Source organism: Eublepharis macularius, chromosome 4, assembly GCF_028583425.1.
Source record: "Eublepharis macularius isolate TG4126 chromosome 4, MPM_Emac_v1.0, whole genome shotgun sequence".
NCBI classification, from domain to species: Eukaryota; Metazoa; Chordata; class Lepidosauria; order Squamata; family Eublepharidae; genus Eublepharis; species Eublepharis macularius.
Genome location: NC_072793.1, coordinates 145,227,220 through 145,246,160, shown reverse-complemented (window position 1 = coordinate 145,246,160; position 18,941 = coordinate 145,227,220). Strand labels below are relative to the sequence as shown.

At 39.3% G+C, this 18,941-nt stretch overlaps 1 protein-coding gene across 20 annotated transcripts in view; it reads right to left on the bottom strand.

Annotated features, from left to right (window-relative positions):
* Positions 1–18,941, bottom strand: part of MAGI1 (membrane associated guanylate kinase, WW and PDZ domain containing 1) — a 592,830-nt gene that overhangs the window by 264,628 nt on the left and 309,261 nt on the right. For all 20 annotated transcript variants that reach the window (XM_054975185.1, XM_054975188.1, XM_054975191.1 and 17 more), the window contains exon 2: positions 12,062–12,178. In XM_054975185.1, the coding sequence (XP_054831160.1) occupies positions 12,062–12,178 (117 nt within the window). The remainder of the gene's footprint in view (positions 1–12,061; positions 12,179–18,941) is intronic.

The window sequence follows — 18,941 nt, the reverse complement described above, 5'->3', positions numbered from 1 at the left end:
CGGGGAGCAGAGGGAGCATACAACCTAAGGTTTAGATTGCAGGCTTCTAAATCTCATGGATATGCAGCATGATGACTAAATTACTAAGGAGCCAGAAATAACAAGGAAAAGAGCAAAAAGCCTGTATACCCCTTACTAAAGCATGACACATAGTTAACATACTATGGCCCTATGGCTCATTTTGCATTTGGCCTTCACCACAGCTCTAGCTGTCTGCTCCTGTTCTGATGCATTAGGAAGCACTATCCTAAGCATGCTTGTGACAGTAAGTTTCAGTAAACCACAAGTGTTTTTTATTCCTAGTAAGGTTATTAAAAACATGCTTATATTATTGAATTATACAATAGCAGGAGGAGTGAAGAAGGGGAAGGGAGAGAGCACAGTAAAAGAAAAATACAGGCTGCAAAGAACACAACTGCTAACAGAGAAGTGAGGGAGGTGTAAAGAAGGAACAAAAATAGGGAGATGGCATAACAACAAAGCCAAGCTACACAGAAGGTGAGCTCCTGCTTCCCAGCAATCCCTGCTCCCTATTACCACATCATACTTGCCAGTAATTCCAGATTGTGACTTCCCACAGGTATCCAGAACGTCTGGAATGAGTTTCCCACCTCCAATCCCTTTAATTAATGTTGAGACTTTGATGCATATTGGGGACTTTGGAAAGAGGAAGGAAACCTTCCACGTGTTCTGACACTCATTTTCCCACAAAGGAGAGATGGAGGCCCCTTCAACTCTTAGAATTATTTGCACTTAGATTCTGCTGACAGATGACTTATTCAAGCCACAGATCTCTAACACTGCTCATGTTGTAAATAGGCTTAAAATACACCCTCTACACACAATACACACATAGTGCTTTTTGCCTTAATTCCTTTTAGAGCCACTTGAATACCCACTGCGGATTCCTCACAATAATGACAAAGCACTCTTCTGAATCCCTTTGCTCCCATAATGACTACACACAAATTGAAGAGCACTGAGACTTAATAAAGAAACAAAGACACCTAAGCCATCAACCATCTTCCCACACTACTTACTTGGAAGTTGTTTGGCAAATGATATAGTCAAACCTTATTACGAGCTGAGAAGCAGAAAGGGTTTGTTGTATTCTTTTCATCTTTGACCAGTTTCAAGCAGGAGCAGTTCTTTAATGATGTAGATGGAGTGACTTATATTTCCCTAAAACTTAGATAAGTAAAATATCTGACCATTTACTGGCTTGAAACAATGTTAGGGGAATTAGCGGTAGAGTGGAATAGCTTTAGGTCATGATACATGGGGACAAGGGGGGCAGGCACAGAAAGTGAATAATGACCAAAATGCCCAACTCATAAATTAAGTATTCAGGGGAAGGCACACATTATACATTAAAACTTATTTGCAAATGGTTTTATATGTAGTGGTCGCAGACTGTAATAATAAACTTGACTTGACATTAAAACTAAAAACCTATCATCACAGTTAAGGGGGTCTCACAAGGATACAATCAATATCCTGCAGAATTCCAGGGGTGCAGATCCCTGAAATAAGAGCTGACAGGGTGGCCCTTATTCTCGCATACTCTCCTTACTTTGGTCCTAACATTCTCACCCTCTCCCAGGTGACATCTCCCAAAATTACAACTGATCTCCAGGCGATATAGATCTGTTCCACTGGAGAAACTGGTCACTTTGGAGATGGACTCTATGGCATTATACCCTGGTTGAACTCCCTCCCCTCCACAAACCCCACCCTGCCCTGGCTCCAATTCTAAAATCTCCAGGAATTTTCTAACTCAGAGTTGGCAACCCTACATAGGCCACATATGCTTGTTTAAATAAAATGGTACCACAAGATAACATGTTGCTTTCCCCTTAGCGAACAGCCTCCTAAAGACCCAAAGACAGAGTGTTCTTCTGGTTGACCTCTCTTCTCAACCTCAAAACAAGAAATTAAATTAGTGGCATGGGTGTAGACTCATGCCACTACAGAAAAAAATGCACTTGGAAAACAAAGGGTTTCTCCAACAGTCTTCAACACTGTTAGTGAATACAAGGACTGAAGTTCACAGCTGTAACTTTTACACTGAGTGGATGAAAGAGGACAAAATTTTGTTACCACACTGCCTGCTAGCCAGATCAAGAAACACAAAGTTGGAAGGGAAGGCTTGGTGTACTCTTGGCACATTGTCTGAGCTTCCCCCAGGAGACTCTTTCTTGCTTTAGTTAATAGTGTAAACAATTCTCAATTGAAACATTTTGGTCCATCAGAGATTACTTCAGTTGCTTTCCTACATGAAACATAGCAAAAATGTCTCTTCCATCCCCCATCAGCTATCTCTACTGTGCACTAATTTTTTTAAAAAAAATCCCTTTGTGTAATTTATCCACAGCATATTAGTACTTTCTGTGTGCTGGCAAAATCTTATGCAACCTCAACAGCATCTAAGAATTCCTGGGAGGGCACAGTTTGATTAAATTAATCTTTGCATATATTAATGAGTGATAAGGAAACCATGACAATTTTCGGTTTTGATAAGCTGCTTAGAAAGCTAGGGTTAATTGGGTAAAATAATTAAGTAACTTGGCTAGGATTTGGCAGGATACCTTAAAAGCTTTTGCAATTTACAGCAAAGAAATTTACAACAAACCAGCTTAGAAGAGTGCTGACCTTGGATCAGTTTTCAAGTTAAAGGAACAACTGTTTTAACTGGGCTCAGTACTGGATCACTTAGGAAATGCTGCTGAATACAAGTTTCATTTCTACCTAATATGCCTTTCATAGACACTACCATAGCTTATTTATTTAGCTTGTATAAATTTTATTTCTCTGCCTTTTCTATTCATTATTTCTGTGAAGCTCTCGTGGAAACTGAAAACTGCCTAAACACAAACATTCTGTTCCTTTTCACTTACTGCTTATTTTTGTTTTCTAGATAACTTTTCACCATAAACTCAGCTGTTATGCAGGAAAAAGCTATGACAGTAACTTAATACACAAAAGGTAAGCAAAATCCACCCTGTCTTTTTTTTTCCTGCTTGATGTTTCAGTTTGGTGTAGTGGTTAAGAGCAGCAGGACTCTAATCTGGAGAGCTGGGTTTGGTTCCCCACTCCTCCCCTTGAAGCCAGCTGGGTGACCTTGGGTCAGTTACAGGCTCTTCCGGAGCTCTCTTAGCTTCACCCACCTCACAGGGTGATTGTCATGAGGATAATAACAACACACTTTGTAAACTGCTCTGAGTGGGCATTAAGTTGTCCTGAAGGATGATATATAAATCAAATGTTGTTGTTGTTGTTGTTACACATGTCTCCATGTGTTAATTACTGTACACAGTTACTGCATGGAAAAGGACCCCCCAGTTCACCAATAACATATATGTGGATGGACTGTATACATACAGATGGCTAACCTTTTTAATTTATGCCAGTTTGTTATTAAGGCGCTCAGACTATTTAGAATGTAAAATTTACCCAAATTAAGCTCTTTACAGCTACATGTACATCCATCCTCTTTTGCTGAATCGTCATTGCTGCAGTGCTGGAATTTCCATTTAATTTTGAGACATTTCTCCACAAAAGCTGAAGATACATTCAAACAAAGTAATGGAACTATCTCGCATAGACTTTATTAGAAGAGGTGAAATTTCTATAAAAGTGACTCTCAAAAGCAAGCAATAATTGGTAATATAAGTTTTGTTTAGTAATAAAGGTCACATCTGAAGAATAATGCGCATATTGCTGGGTTTCTTTTATCTTTATTTTAGAATAACTCATAGAATAGATAAGTGTACACCATGCACTTTTTAACAACTATAGCTAACTGTCTTATGTTCAACAGCAAATGTATATACTGGTTTTACCTTAAAGTTGATTTTTTACAGGAATTATTTCATAATTTGACTCTCTTGTGAAATACTTTGTTAGTTCTGTGCTGCAGGTTCTGTGCCTATGGCTTTTCCATCTTAGCCTTTATTGTCCTATTTCCATATTTCATAAAGGCAGTGGGAGCTCTGGATAGTTGTACAGGGCAACATCCACTTTCTAATACTCACTCCAGTAGTGCAATCTTAAATGAAGTTATACCCTTGTAATTCCACCGACTTGAAAGCGTACTTGTATGATGATCAACCGACCGTTCAGTTCCGTCCCCCGCCTCCCATACACATGTGTTTTTATTAATACTTGTTCGTTTGGGTTTTAAGTAACTAGTAAGTGATAAATTACAAAGATTCCAACTTAATCCCCCAGAATGTAAAGGAAAACGCTCCTTCTATGTATACTGGGAAGTTAATAATCAGTTAAGAAATTCCTGCCATTACAGCAATAACGATCAGCATGCAGTCAAAGCATTCTCAGTTCAAGTGACCTTGTGAGCCTTTAGCATGTTTACCATATAATCAGCAGGGAATTCCATTTTCAGAATACAAGGCTTCATAATCCATTAGCAATAGACTGGTCCAGAGCACTGGATTTTCTGGTCACGTGAACCAAGAAATTAAAAAAAAAAAAGTATGCAAGAAGATTAATCTTCATCTGAACAGGGGGAAAAAAATAACCCTTTTTCTCCTCCTGCACTGCACCTCCCAGCTCCAAGCTGCTATGCATACAGTAGTTTCTTTCAGTTTCATGCCTGCTCATTTCTATAATCACATTCACAACCCTGTAAGAGTGCTTTTTTTGCACAAAATATCGTGGCAGGGAAGAGATAAAAGAATGCTATTCAACAGCTCTGTAAATGTCCTATTGCGTCATAATCAACTCCTCGTTCTAGAATTGTCTATTGATTATATAATTGGGACATAAATACAGATGTTCATATTAAGGAGAGAATACAAAAGTGAGGCCTTTACTATCACCATGCCATATTTGTAACAAAATGACAAAAAAGCAAGCACTCTCCCCCTCCCCGACACACACACACACTCACTCACTCATTCCAATCACCAATTCTATGATCAAGGCCTTTGGCAGGATTAAAAAATGAGTAAGGTAGTTTCGTTCACAGTCAAGCCTAATAAATCAGTGAAGAGAGTCAAGAGGAGAGCATTTCCAAAACGTAACCTTGGCAACACAGGGGGAAAAAATGCTCCAACAGAACTTATGCTCATTTGCTTTATTCGCTGTTTCATAAATTGAAACTGAAAAAAAGGAAGAATATGAGGTGCACGAAGAAATCAGCAGCAAGACGCTTCAAATCCAGAGGGATTCAAACAATAAACAGGTGTCTCAGAACATGCTTTGTGCATGCAACTGGCAAATAAAAATATTGTATTACTTTACTGCCCCTCCCTAAAAGAGTGGGATTGGGAACAGTTATATGAGTCAAAACCAGCTATTAAGCATATAATTTTAAAATATTTATCACTCTTTAAAAAAAATTTAACACACTCAAGTGCTTTAAACCTCACTATATTTGGTAGTTTAACCCCAACTCCCCCCAAAAGCCAATGTGGATAGAAAGGAGTTATAAACCTGTCCAAAGAGCATCAGCTTTGGACGTGCCTGATCTGCTTTGGGACAGCAATTCAAAATGCTTCTTTGCTTGGGTTAAGATATCTCCTTACCACAACACAGCCATAAAACTCTCAAAAATAGAATTAAATGTATTATAAGTGCTTGGAAGAAGAATTGATACTGCCATTTCAAAAAGTGATGAATAAAATAAGTGATTCAGTGCCAATCAGCAAGAATACTTAAAGTGTGCCATGTGGAATGGACTAATCTAACAAAACTTACAGCACTAAAACAGTGGACAATAAAACTAAAAAATATAAAAACAAAGATAAACAAGGATGCTTTATCTCCACTGTGTTTGCATCACAGTTTGTCTAGAGCCTGCATACTTCAAAAAGAGGGAGAGAAAAATGATTTTTAAAGAAAATATGACATTGGATCACAAATGCTTGCACATCTTCACACAGCTTTCCCTGTCTCTTATCTTTAAAAAAATCAATAAAATGAAATGAGATGTTTTGGTTCTTTTAGGAGGGGGAGATGCCTGTTTTGTGTAACGATAACTATTCTATTATTTCCCATTTTGCTTGGCTGGGTTAATATTCTGGTATAGATACAGGCATGTTTATACTGGTACAGGCGCTGGTACAGGCATGTTTATGCACTATTTTGCTTTTCTTTCATCTGTTCATATAACATGCTGGATGGAAATTGAATTTCAACTTAAAAACAGGTTGTTTCCTTGGTTGTCTCATCTCACATGTTTCTAGCATGCCACTTTTGCCTATTTTAGCTTCCTGCCTGACTCCCAAAGCTAACAATGTTTTGGTTTGTTTAGCTTCTGAAGGAGGAAGAGCTCTGACATGCTGGAATAAATAAGGTGCCAGTGGACATCTGTTTTGTTTATATTATCTTACTGAAGCCTGAGAACTGTTATTTGACCTCGTCAAGACTGAGCATTGAACCAACATAACACATTCTACTGACTCGCAGAAACTCTCACTGTCTGGAAACTGCAGTGTGCTCCAGTCGGTTCTGAGCATGACCCAGGATGATGAATGCTGAAGATGATGAACAGAAAAACTGTGCAAAAAAACTGTGCAAAAAACTGTGTTACTTAGGGTAGCTGATTTTAAATGATACACAACTTGTCAATGATGACCATGTACTCCAATCAAGCCAGTAAGGAGGTGGAATTCAAGGTTTTGGCTATCACAAAGAAAGCCCTTCATGGCCTTGATCCCCCTCTGCCCTTATGGTCCACCACAGCATTTTTGTTCATCTGGTTAGGCAGATACAACCCTGCAAATGGGCAAAACCAACAGCTGCCTGATTTCGCTCATTCTCCATGGTGCCCCCACATTTAGGGTTGTCCATCCCCACTCCCAGCCTTCTCCCCCTGTCACCACTATACTACTGAGTTGTGTTGATATATATATGAATTTACCAGGAAGGGCACGACAAATTACTTATGTTTTGTTTCAGCAATGTTTCATCATTGTATTTCTGCATTTGAATTGTTTGCTTCTTTTCAAATTTCTGCCATGCATGTTCCGCTGTAGCTGTTGCCAATGTATTGTTGCTGTTGTACTGTTTATTGAATGTTCTAGCTCTTGATTACATGGACTTACAGTGTGCAATCTAACTTGAGTCTCAGTGAGAAAGGCAGATTATAAATTAAATAAATCATAAATTGTGAGCATGTGCCCGTAGTTTTCTTCACATATGCCATGCAGAACACATAACACTACATGAATGCAAAACTACTCGAGTCTAGATACTGTTTGATATTGATCATGAATAAACAGTCCATGTGCTCATATCAGGTGTCTGATTTGACACAAAATAGGTATTTTTGTAACATTTTTAAAACTAAGATTTAATTCATACATTTTTGTAACAGGTAAAGGAACACCAATCTAAGCAAAGAACAACAGCTAGCCACCTTAACAAAACTTTAATGCCAAAGGACCAAGGAAATAAAACTGTTTTCACCTGGTGCCTTTACACATTCCCTATCTAAAATTAGACTTTAGTTGATACAGGAGAATGGTGTGAACCACAGACGGGTGAAAGTAAACTGGTACAGAGGACTGGTTTAAAAAAAAATAAGATCAAAGTGCTACTTCCCATCTGCTGCTTTCAGCCCTCAGAGAATAACTGTGCCAGCAATAAATTTAAAGTTACTTTCTTTCCCAGCCATCCTAGTTCCCAGTCCCTAGGCATACAAGGCATAAAAGGCCTTACATAAAGATTTATAGGACAGATTCAGCAAATTTTGCCTAGAAGATACCAGAAATTTGGTTCACTTGCTGAAACCATGGTGTTCATGCCACGGTCTGAAGTCAAATTATGCTACAGCTTTGCTGAAGGGAAGCAAGCCTGGGCTGTGGCTGCAGAGCAAACCTCCTGGAGAATCCCATGTATGCCACCCCAGCTTCCACAGACGAAAGTGAAATAAATAAATGAAACAATATCCTCTCACATGGTGCTGGGGCAAGCCCTCCAGTCCCACATTAACTATCCCATAATTCCATATTGAATGCATGCCTGTTCCATTGCAAATACTGCATTTAACACCTGGTCAGGATGCATGGTTTCTCATCAACAGCAACATCTGATGTTTCATAAAAGAACTTTTCTATTGAAGCAGGTAAATAGTTAAACATGGTTGGGTTCCAATACAAAATGCCTGGATGTATCCCAAAGAGTGCTTTCTTTAAAAAAAAAGAGAGAATATTATGAATTGATGTGTTATTTTTTGCATGAGTTTTTGTCATGCGTTGAAAGCCAAAGAAACAAACAGAAGCTCCTTTAGAATTAGCAACCAAGCCAACAGTGGATAACCACACCTAAGGGACCCTAATTGACATTCAGAAATGTAACAAATTATAGATTTTTAAAATATTTTTATGTTATAGAAATTTTAAAGTGACCTCGTGCATATAATACTAATAAATTCATCAGTTACAATCTCATACAAAATTACAATTTATTACAATATTCACTTTAGAATGCAAGGATATACAATCAAAAATTTAAGAGGCAAACGGCCAAGTAACAAAACTCATTATGTCAATATCACAACTTTTAAAAAGATTAAAAAAAGAGTTCTCTTGTTTGCAGGTGCGAAGATGCCGGAGTAGTCCCGAAGGAATCCCAGAACAATAATAGTAAGTAATCACAATAATTCTTCTCTAAGAGTAATGAACATTGTTGTTTTTCTTTTGCAGGTGAAGTAAGTTGGAATGAAAACACCAAGGAACCACAGACTCAACAAGGAACCAGTTATCAAGACACTTGTTTCCAAAGTATAACTTTATCAGGGGTCAATAGGCCTTGCCACCATGCATCTGTAATGAATTATTTATCTAATAAAAATATAAACCAAATTATGCTCTCTCTTATGCTCTCTCTTACAAGCTGAAAAGACTCACCAGAACTGATGCTTGGATTGTCTCTTGCGTCAATCAGGCGCACCTCCTGTACTGGCCATACGCAACATAGTAACTCAAAGCCAAAATTTAAAGTAACTCATTAAAGGTGCATGAACCCCACAGAATTAAAGATACAGACACAAATTTCACCAGTTAAATGTGCAGACACAAATACTACAAAATCTACAGAAAGCAAGACAAATTGAATTCTAGATTAAGCCCTCTTGGTTTCATACTATTTAAAGAATAAATCCAACATGCCTCCTTTTGTAATAGGATTTGAGCCATTCTCTGGGGCGGTGGGTGGGGGGGGGGGAGTCTTTTAGCAGCCACGAATAAAACAGTGTATTTAAAATCATTTTCTTTATGGTGATGATTAAAGAAATGTTCTTCTAAAGGAGCATCAGTTACTCTATTCTTAATTCTTGGGATGTGCTCCTGGATTCGTGTCTTAACTGAACAGCTGGTGTTCCCAACATACAATTTATTACAAGGGCACATTATGAGATATACCACTCCATCCGTCTGACAGGTAGAGAAGGATTGTAAATTGATTGTGGTCAGTCCATTATTAAACTGGACCATAGGACCTTGTAGAACCAATTGGCATACTCGACACCTACTACAAGGGAAATTTCCCACAATACGAGGGGTAGGTGTATTAGGAATTTGTTGGTCTGAATGCACAAGGAGAGCTTTCAGGTTCCTAGTTTTCCTAAAGCCTACGGTGTATATCCTTGCATCCTATAGCGAATATTGTAATGAATTGTAATTCTGTATGAGATTGTAACTTGTGTATTTATTAATATTGTATGCATGAGGTCACTTTAAAATTTCTACAATATAAAAATATTCAAAATTTCTATAATTAGTTACAGTTCTGAATGTCAATTAGAGTTCCTTCAATGTGGTTATCCACTGTTGGTTTGGATGCGTTGAAAGCCAGCTGGTTGTGTGGCCTCAGTGGACAGAAATAAACAACTTTTGGTATAACTGTAGCTCATTTAGAAGATTTTTTAAAAAATGGGATCTAATTTACAAAACAATACTTTGATTCAAAGACATTCTGAGTAACAGATTTATCCAATAATTTTGAAAAAAGTCAATGCTCTCCACTAAGGCTGCGCATTCCAGTGCTCAGCACAGCGAAGAACTCTTCAGATCATAGTAGTAACATTTGATTTATATACCGCCCTGCAGGACAACTTAAGGCCCAGAGCGGTTTACAAAGTGTGTTATTATTATTCTCACAACAACAACAATCACCCTGTGAGGTGGGTGGGGCTGTGAGAGCTCCGAGAAGCTGTGACTGACCCAAGGTCACCCAGCTGGCTTCAAGCGAAGGAGCGGGGTGTCAAACCCGGTTCTCCAGATTAGAGACCTGCTGCTCTTAACCACTACACCAAACTGGTTCTCATGTCCCAGCTAAGCAAGATCTGGTTGACTGACCTGAAGGAAGAGGAAAGAATTCAACCTCTACTCATGCCTGGTTAACTGTGGGAGGGGTTTGAGGAGCCAAGGTTGCGATCTCTCTCTAGAAAGCTCTCTCTAGGACAAAGGGTGGGGAGGCAAGGATGAAATGAACTCTTCTCTACCATGGTTCCACAAATAACATGCCACTTTCTCATGCTGCACATTTCTCAAGTGGCACTGTAAGAATACAAATGCATCTTAGAGAAGGGGAAACATGCCAACGTGTTGAGTGACTAAGTAAGTTTTAAAATGAACAATTTTTAAAGTATGCCCTAACAACTCTATTCCTAGTTGCTAAATCTATTCCAAATGATAGTTTGGAATAGATTTAGATAAAATGGTTAGCCATATTTAGGGTTGCCAGTTCCCTTGACTACCCTGGTGGGAGACTGGGGGGGGGGGCGGTCTGGCACTTGCCTTGCTGCTGCCCAGGATCTTGGGTTTCCACACGCATGTGTGATGTGCACACACTCCCGGCTTTGTGTGATAGCACACACTGGTGGGGGGGGGGCGCAAAGGGCAGCTGGGAGCGCTTCCACTGTGGTGCATGATTTGGTCCGCTTCAGGCATGTTTCAACCAGAATTGGGCCACTGTGAGCAAGTGAACATGGCATGCCACCCAGGGGAGTGTGCCCCCCCTCACCAGCCACATAAGTGGGCACCAGGGGAAGGGTGGTAGCAGGGGATCCCCTGCCTGAGGGGCACCCCTAGCCATATTGATCTGTAGTAGAAGAGCAAGATTTGGGTCCAGTAGCACCTTAAAGAACAACTAGATTTCCACAGCAGGAGCTTCCAAGAATCAAAGCTCCCTTTAACTCTCAACAGATCATACACCCTGGAAATCTAGTTGGTTTTTAAGGTGCTACCAGACTCAAATTGTGCTATTAGAAATGAATCACTAAATTTAATGAATTTTCTGTAATGCAATTTTTTTAAATTGATTGAAGCTTATGGTTGTAAAGTATGTGTTAAAACCAATAAAAAAATTGGTGCAAACTCAACCAGTTAAAACTGCCTTACTATTCCAACAGCTGTATTAATATTCAAGACCATTCAGTTTCTCCCTTATGTGACAAATTAGAAATTAAAATTTCTGTCCCCCAATAGTATGTTTGGCAATCTAGTGCAAGCTAGAAAAGTTCATGCAGAAAACTAAACTTATTAACTTTGCTCTTTATTTATTAAAATACTTATATACTACCTTGCTGTAAACAGTAGAGCTGCAGAATCCTGCTCACGATAGCACACTTTCTCACCTGGTACAGCATCCTTTAAAGCCCCCAAACTAAATCCACATACAGCTGTTGCTGAAAGCTCTGCAGAAATAAAGGCGGCTAGAAGGCATTGCAGGTGACAGTGCAGTACAATTTTTTTAAAGGTTCTGCCACTCTGGCCTGGTAGTTGGACTGACAGGTGTTTTCCAAACTCAGGCTAGTTCTTTTGATAAAGCTCTGAACAAAACCAGCATCTATTGCTACCACTTTAATTTCACCAATGCATGTTCATAAGTTACATAACTCCCAAGCAAAACATCACTAACCATTTATAAAGCAAGGTCAACATTTTCTCAGATACCACTTAAAACCATCAGCTCCTCACTATATAATAATCATGTCTCCATATAGCAACATCACTGGCTGGCTTTAAAAGGTTGTCAGTCACCAAAGGAGATTCAGTTTTATTATACCAAATCCACTAGATGAATTATTACTTACAAGGCACTGCATGGCGATAAAGGTTATCTCTAATAGTCTGCTGCAGTTCGTGGTCAGGAGATCCCTTCTGAAACCTCTGGTTGAGATAATGTCTCAGATCTTTGTTCAGACGACTTCCTAGAGGAGGGAGAAAAACCATAGTTGAGTGGAAAATAAGTTCACATTTTCAGCTCTGTGAAAAAGTTAATTTGCAATATACATCTCTGAACTACAGCACAATGCCTTGGGGCTCATCTGGAAATGGCTAACTAACGACCAAACATAATGTGGTCTAAACAAGAGGCCTCCCCTGCCCTCATAATTAGGGTTGTCACCTCTGGATTAGGAAATTCCTGGAGATTTTAGGGGTGGAGCCTGGTCAGGATTGGGTTTGCGAAGGGGAGAGAGTTCAACTGGGGTAAAATGCTATAAAGTCCACTTGTCAAAGCAGCCATTTTCTCCTGGGGAAAATGGAGATAAGTTGTAATTCTGGGAATTCTCCAGGCCCCATCGCAAGGTTGGCAACCCTACTCTGAATATTAAGGTATGATGCATACTTTATTGGTTGTATGTATGGTGATTTTTTATTATATTTATTGTATTAATTGCTATGGCTTTTGGGAAAATGCACAAAATAAATGAGTATCAAATATTTGTCAAAAAAGAAAGAGAAAGGACACAAATAAAGAAGGAAAATATGAACAGAACATTGTTTTCTCATCTACACGTGATAGAGGAACAACCTGAGCGGGAAAAAAAAGCATATCCACCTGTAATAGGGTTTTCAGAAACAAATATGGATAATAAAAAGCTATGGAAATCATCATAGAGCTGGAAGAGGACTTGCAGACCATCTAGTTCAACCCCCTGTCCAATGCAGAAACAGCCTAAACATCTCCGACAAGTATTCGTCCAGCTGCTCCTTGAAGACTGCCAATAAGGGGGAACTCACCACATCCCTAGACAGCCAATTGCTGAATTACTCTTAATGTGAAGTTTTTCCTAACATCCAGCTGGTACCTTCCCTCCTGTTGTTTAAACCACTGTTTTGCATCCTATCTTCTGTTGACAAAAGGAACAGTTCCCTTCCCTCCTCTAAGTAACAGCCTTTCAAATATTTAAAGTGAACAATCATGTCTCCTCTCAACCTCCTCTTCTCCAAACTGATCATTCCTAGGTAACTCAGTCTTTCCTTGTAGGGCTTGGTCTCCAGGATCCTGATCAACCTGGTTGCTCTCCTCTGCACCTGTTCCAATTTATCCACATTCTTTTTGAAGAGAAGCCTCCAGAACTGCACACAATACTCCAGGTGAGGCCTAACCAACACTGTATATGGTTGAATAATAACATTCTGGGATTTGGATGTCATGCCTTTGTTGATACACCTGCATCAGTGTATCAACAAAGTGTGATGCTGCTGCATCACACTGACTGCTCATATTTAGCTTCCTACCCACTTGTACACTGCTACTTAGAAGTAGACATTGGCACGAACCACGAAAAAATTGAACTGTGCGGTTCACGGTTCATGGCGTTTTCACGAATGAGGAACCACAAACTTTCACGAACTGAGGAAAGTTCACTAATCGGTTTGTGGTTCATGGTGTTTAAATGCCCCTTTCCAGCCTCTTAGCAGCGGCAGGGAAAGGGGCATTTAAACCCCCAGATCAGCTGCTTGTTGGGGAGATCCTCGACAAGCACCCGATCATTTAAACAGTGGGGCTGTTTTAATGGCCGCTCCTAGCAGCGGGGAAATGGCCATTTAAACAGCAGGGCTTGGCTGGCCGATCGGGAACTCCCAACCGGCCAGCCAAGCCCCACTCGCTCTTTAAATGGGCATATCCCTGCCGCTCTGATCTGCGGGGAAATGGCCATTTAAACTGTGTGTGGGGCTTGGTATTAAGCATTTCTTCCACGTCATCTGTATTACAGCTGGCATCCATATCAGAGTGCATCCCTGCTATTTTTTCAGCAAAAAACTTTGCAAAAAGTGATGAGGAAGGGTACCAAAATATGCACAGATAAAAGTTGGTCAGTTTCATTAGCTAATCCCATTACACTTCCCAAAATCATCCTTTCCCCCATTCTACCTCCCAGTTTATTATTTACCTTCTCTCATAATTTTCTTGTTAGCAGTCATTTTATATGACATGCGCACAAAAAAAGATCAAGATGTAACAGACTGTGTCCCAAGCACCGCAAAATTTTTCACTGAAGGATTCCGGATAACAAGTTCCCTGCTCTGCTCCTAATTTTCCACTGCATCTGCAGGAGCCTATGGGGATGTGATCCTGGTTGGCCCCTTTATTCATGCATGGCAGCAGGTCCTAACATGCCTAGCCAAGGCTTCACTGACTAATCCAGCCTAGAACTAAGCAGCACAACGTGTGACACACCGAATCAAATGCATCCTACCAGCTATGCCACAGGGCAGTTCATTACCCAGAACAGCAAACACTGGAGCATTGTCAATCACAATGCACAGCTGGTGGAATACCTTCCGCTTAATGGCTTACAAGTTGAACAGGCCCTCCATTTGTTCCAAAAACCTTCTCCATCTCACTAGAACTCTGCAGTATATATGTCAACTTTTCTTGAATCAAAGTAGAAATTCCAGAGAAGTAACCATGTTTGTCTGTAATAAACATCTGCCATCGAGGGCCTGCTATGCACACCTGACAAAACAGGCTCTAGACCACAAAAGCTAATGCTAGAGTAAGAATATGTTAGTCTTTCAGGCGCCACAAGACTCCTGCTTATTGTAGGTAAAAAACTATTCACATTCATATGAAATGGGGAAGACGGTGTATCATTAAAAAGAGCAAAACATTTGATACTTAACAGAAAAATCAAAAGCAAAGCAAAGCAGCATCTACACACATTCTAACAAAATCTATTTTATTATTTCTTATTTATTTATTTGGAAAATTTCTATGTCATCTGTGTCTGTATCAGTGCTACTTCAGTTACTTGTTTGTCACATGCCACTGCCAGATCTAACTTGCTGCCTTGGTACTACTGGAATCTGCCCAAAGTGGCTTAAACATGAAGTCATTAAAACACAGCATTCAAAAACATAGCCAGAGCATAAAACAATGTAAAACATGGAACAACTTTAAGAGTGTCTTAATTTTTTCTCAGGCTAAAAATAGAATATAATTTTTAATAGACCAGTGGTAAAAGTTCAAATTAAAAATATATGCTATCTGTCATAAGAGTTCCTTTGAATAACAGAAACTAATTAGCACACTGTATTAATGTGAAAGTTGGACAATGAGGAAAGCTGACAAGAAGAAAAATGATTCATTTGAAATGTGGTGTTGGAGGATGGATGGCCAAAAAGACAGTTAAGTGAGTTCTAGATCAAATCAAAGCTGAATGGGGATGTGCAATTGGTTTTATCCAGTTTAAAAATCAACCTGAAACACTCCTATTCGTTATTATTCAGCTATAATGGAATATATTTCTCTTATAAACCAGTACTTATATTCCTGAATTATCTTCATATATTCAGGAATAATCAGGAACCACATTGTAATGGTTGCAGTAGCTTGCCTCTTCCCCCCTCCCACCCCCACTTTTGCAAGATTTCCAGGCTACAAATGGAAGGGGAAGGGAGCGTGTGTCTGTGTCAGAGTCACTTGCTTGTCATATGCCAGTGTCAGGTCTGGGAGGCTGCCTGGGTACTACTAGTTTCCCAGTTTGAGTACTGCAATTCTTTGGTTTGATTGTGGTTCTGTTGGGCTTGCACTGCCCCTGGGTTCTGCTTGGCATCTGTGAGTGACACTAGTTCGATTGGTCTTATAAAAGTTTCCCTTTATTCAATTTGGTTCTGCTGGGATTCTCTGGTTTGGTGTTGGCTATGCTGGACTTTATTGTTCCAGTTTGCATTGGGAGGCTTGGCCTGTGTGGTTGGCTCTTATGTGTTTTGCAAGGCTCTTTTTAAGGCTTCTATCTTTGCCCTGGATAAAGCATTGGATAATGTTTTTTCTTCTCATAGCAAATAATGGAGGGTCGCTGAACACATAGAATTGGACCCCTTGACCCAATTATCTTGAAGCTGGGTAGGTGGGGGGCTTTAATGGACAGGCAGAACTAGGTTCCCTGCAATTTTGGTGTAGTTTACTTGAAAAACAGCCCTTCCAATCCCCTGGAATAATAAAGAATTGGGAATAACAGAGTTTAATATATTTGGAATTCTGAATAAAACCCACATATTATACCAATATTTTGGACCCAAATATATGGTAATCCAGATATTCAAATAATACCTCCCCTTTTTAGCGCACATCTCTAACCCTGAATTTTCCCTAGTATAAAAAATGACTAAGACAAAATGAGGCTATTGTTCTTTGATCACTTCTTGAGAAGACATGATTTGCTGGAAAAGGTAATAATGCTAGAAAAAAGGAAAAATTTCTGTTGCTTTGGCATAGCCACTTGCTCCGAGTGCCTACAACGTATCATACTACAGCTTGAATTGTTGTGAACCATATACTTACCCATTGTGGTGAAAGATTGATTCTGACTGGGAATCTGAACGCTAATATTGTAGCGATTGTGGATTTTGTATTTGTAAAAATATATGTAAATTACGAGTACTCTCATAACTGTGCCTCTCTCACTTCTTTTTCTTCTATTGTACTATTTATGTGGAAGTGAAACAACCCCCCCTTTTTTTCCCTTATTGCAGAAAAAAGGAAGGCCTAGAATGAGATGGCTGGACTTAATAAAGGAAGCCATGGCCTTCAGTTTGCAAGGACTGAGCAATGTTGTTAATGACAGGACATTTCAGAGTTCATTAATTCATAGGGTCAGAGGCGACTTGACTGCATATAACCCCATACACAATAGCAAAACAATAGTCTAAGGCAGGGGTTCTCAACGTTTTAACATCTGAAGACTACTTTTTAACATCAACAAAATTCACAGACCTCTCACATGACTGTATTTATACTATTAGTTTCCATTCTCTGAGAAAATATATAATGACAATGCTTAGTGCACGTATGGATTCATGGACCCCTTGCAATAACTCTGCAGTGCCCCCCACCAAGGGTCCCCAGCCCCCATATTAGGAACTATTGGTCTAAGTTCCCTTTCATATGGCAAGCATCTTTTATCCACTGCTGTCTTCTATTTGTATGATGCATGGAGCAAAACAGTAATTTCAGACAGCATTTAAAACCCATTTTGTAATGCTGTAAATCACTGTTTTCTTCTCAGACTCCAACACAGTTTCCTGTGCTGTGTGTAAGAATCTGTTTTTCCCTGCAGGATGTCTCCCTCACCCCTCACCCTATTCCTCTTGCCAGTTAAAGAAAGCCTGGTTTCCTTCTCAGGAAACAGAATGCAAGCCAAATGTGACAGGCTTGCCGACACTCTTAACACCTCCATGAGACACCTGCTGTGATTGGAAGAAGATCAGTTGTTGATTAGTTCACATGTAGAAGAGGCTGGAGGAAAAAAAGGCAGGAGAAAGGGATGCCTTTTCGAACACAACAGATCTTTCAAATGACAGTATTACCACAACTCTGCATTGCAACAACTACAACTACTGCCACTGTAGGACCAAAACAGACTGAAAAAATTGTATCAAAGCTTTATTTTAACTGTAGGAGGACAGTGATTTACCATTTAGGTGTGTGAAACCTTAAGGAAAATGTCTATTTGGACCTGTACTCTATGTCTAAACCTGTGGACTTTTTGAACTTTGCATAATAATTTGTAATTGTATCTGTACTGAAGGAATACCAATTGTTCACGGGCTATACCATCATTATGATTATGCACTAGCATTTTATGTATGGGTTTATATGAAGACTGAGTATTCTGAGAAATACTGAATGGCTAATTGCTTCTGGCAATAAAAATATAAGTTGTTTGTAAGTGGTTGATAAGTTTTTATTTCGTTAGCACGTCACATTTTGTTGCTTTTGTTACTGGCTTAGGTGACTCTCCGTACTTACTACTGTTAGTCTGTAGTAGCAAAATAGTAAAGAGTCCAGCAGTACCTTAAAGACTAACCAACTTTATTGCAGCATAAGCTTTGGAGAATCACAGTTCTCTTTGACACATGCATGTGACAAAGAGAACTGTGATTCTCCAGAGCTTATGCTACAATAAAGTTGGTTAGTCTTTAAGGTGCTACTGGACTCTTTACTGTCAAGCTTCAGAAATCAAAGCAGGTTAAAGAGCCCTATTATGAAAGAGCCCTATGGAAGATTATGATTCCTGCTTTATAACATTGCTGGTGACCAAGCAGGTTGCACAAGGTTTTTTCATCAGTTAAATTTATTAAAGGATAATGAAAAGTTCATACACATAACTAAAATATCATGAAAGAAAAGATTGTGCAGCATTAGTGTGCAATATTTACCTAGAATATAAATTGCATATGGCTTCTTCAGTGTCCATTACTATAGTATATACCTTGAAAAATGCACTGGTTAGTTATTTGGTCACAGACCGGCAGGGACTTAATGTGATGTAGTTAAATAGTGAATTTGAAACACTTAATTAAAAAATAATCAAGGATCTTCTAAGGTATTCTGGAGAAACCCAACTTCATCAGAGACATCTGGGACTAATCGTTGTTCTGGGATTTGAGAAAGAGCAATTTTTATTAGTCCTGTTGAATTCTCACTAATGAGATTCTAGCAAGGGAGAAAGGATAAGCCTTTTTTTAAAAGCAACAATTAAACAACACTTCTCTTTGTCACACACTCATTCATTTCTACCATTTTCACAGTCCCCTAAGCACCTGACACATTCATTCTCCAGGCATGCCAAATAATTAAATTGAAATGAAAATGTTCCACTAATGCAAACTCCCACAAGATTTAAGCTAGTCTCGCAAATCCCACTGAAATCCGTTTCAGTTTATGTGTATAACCTCCAA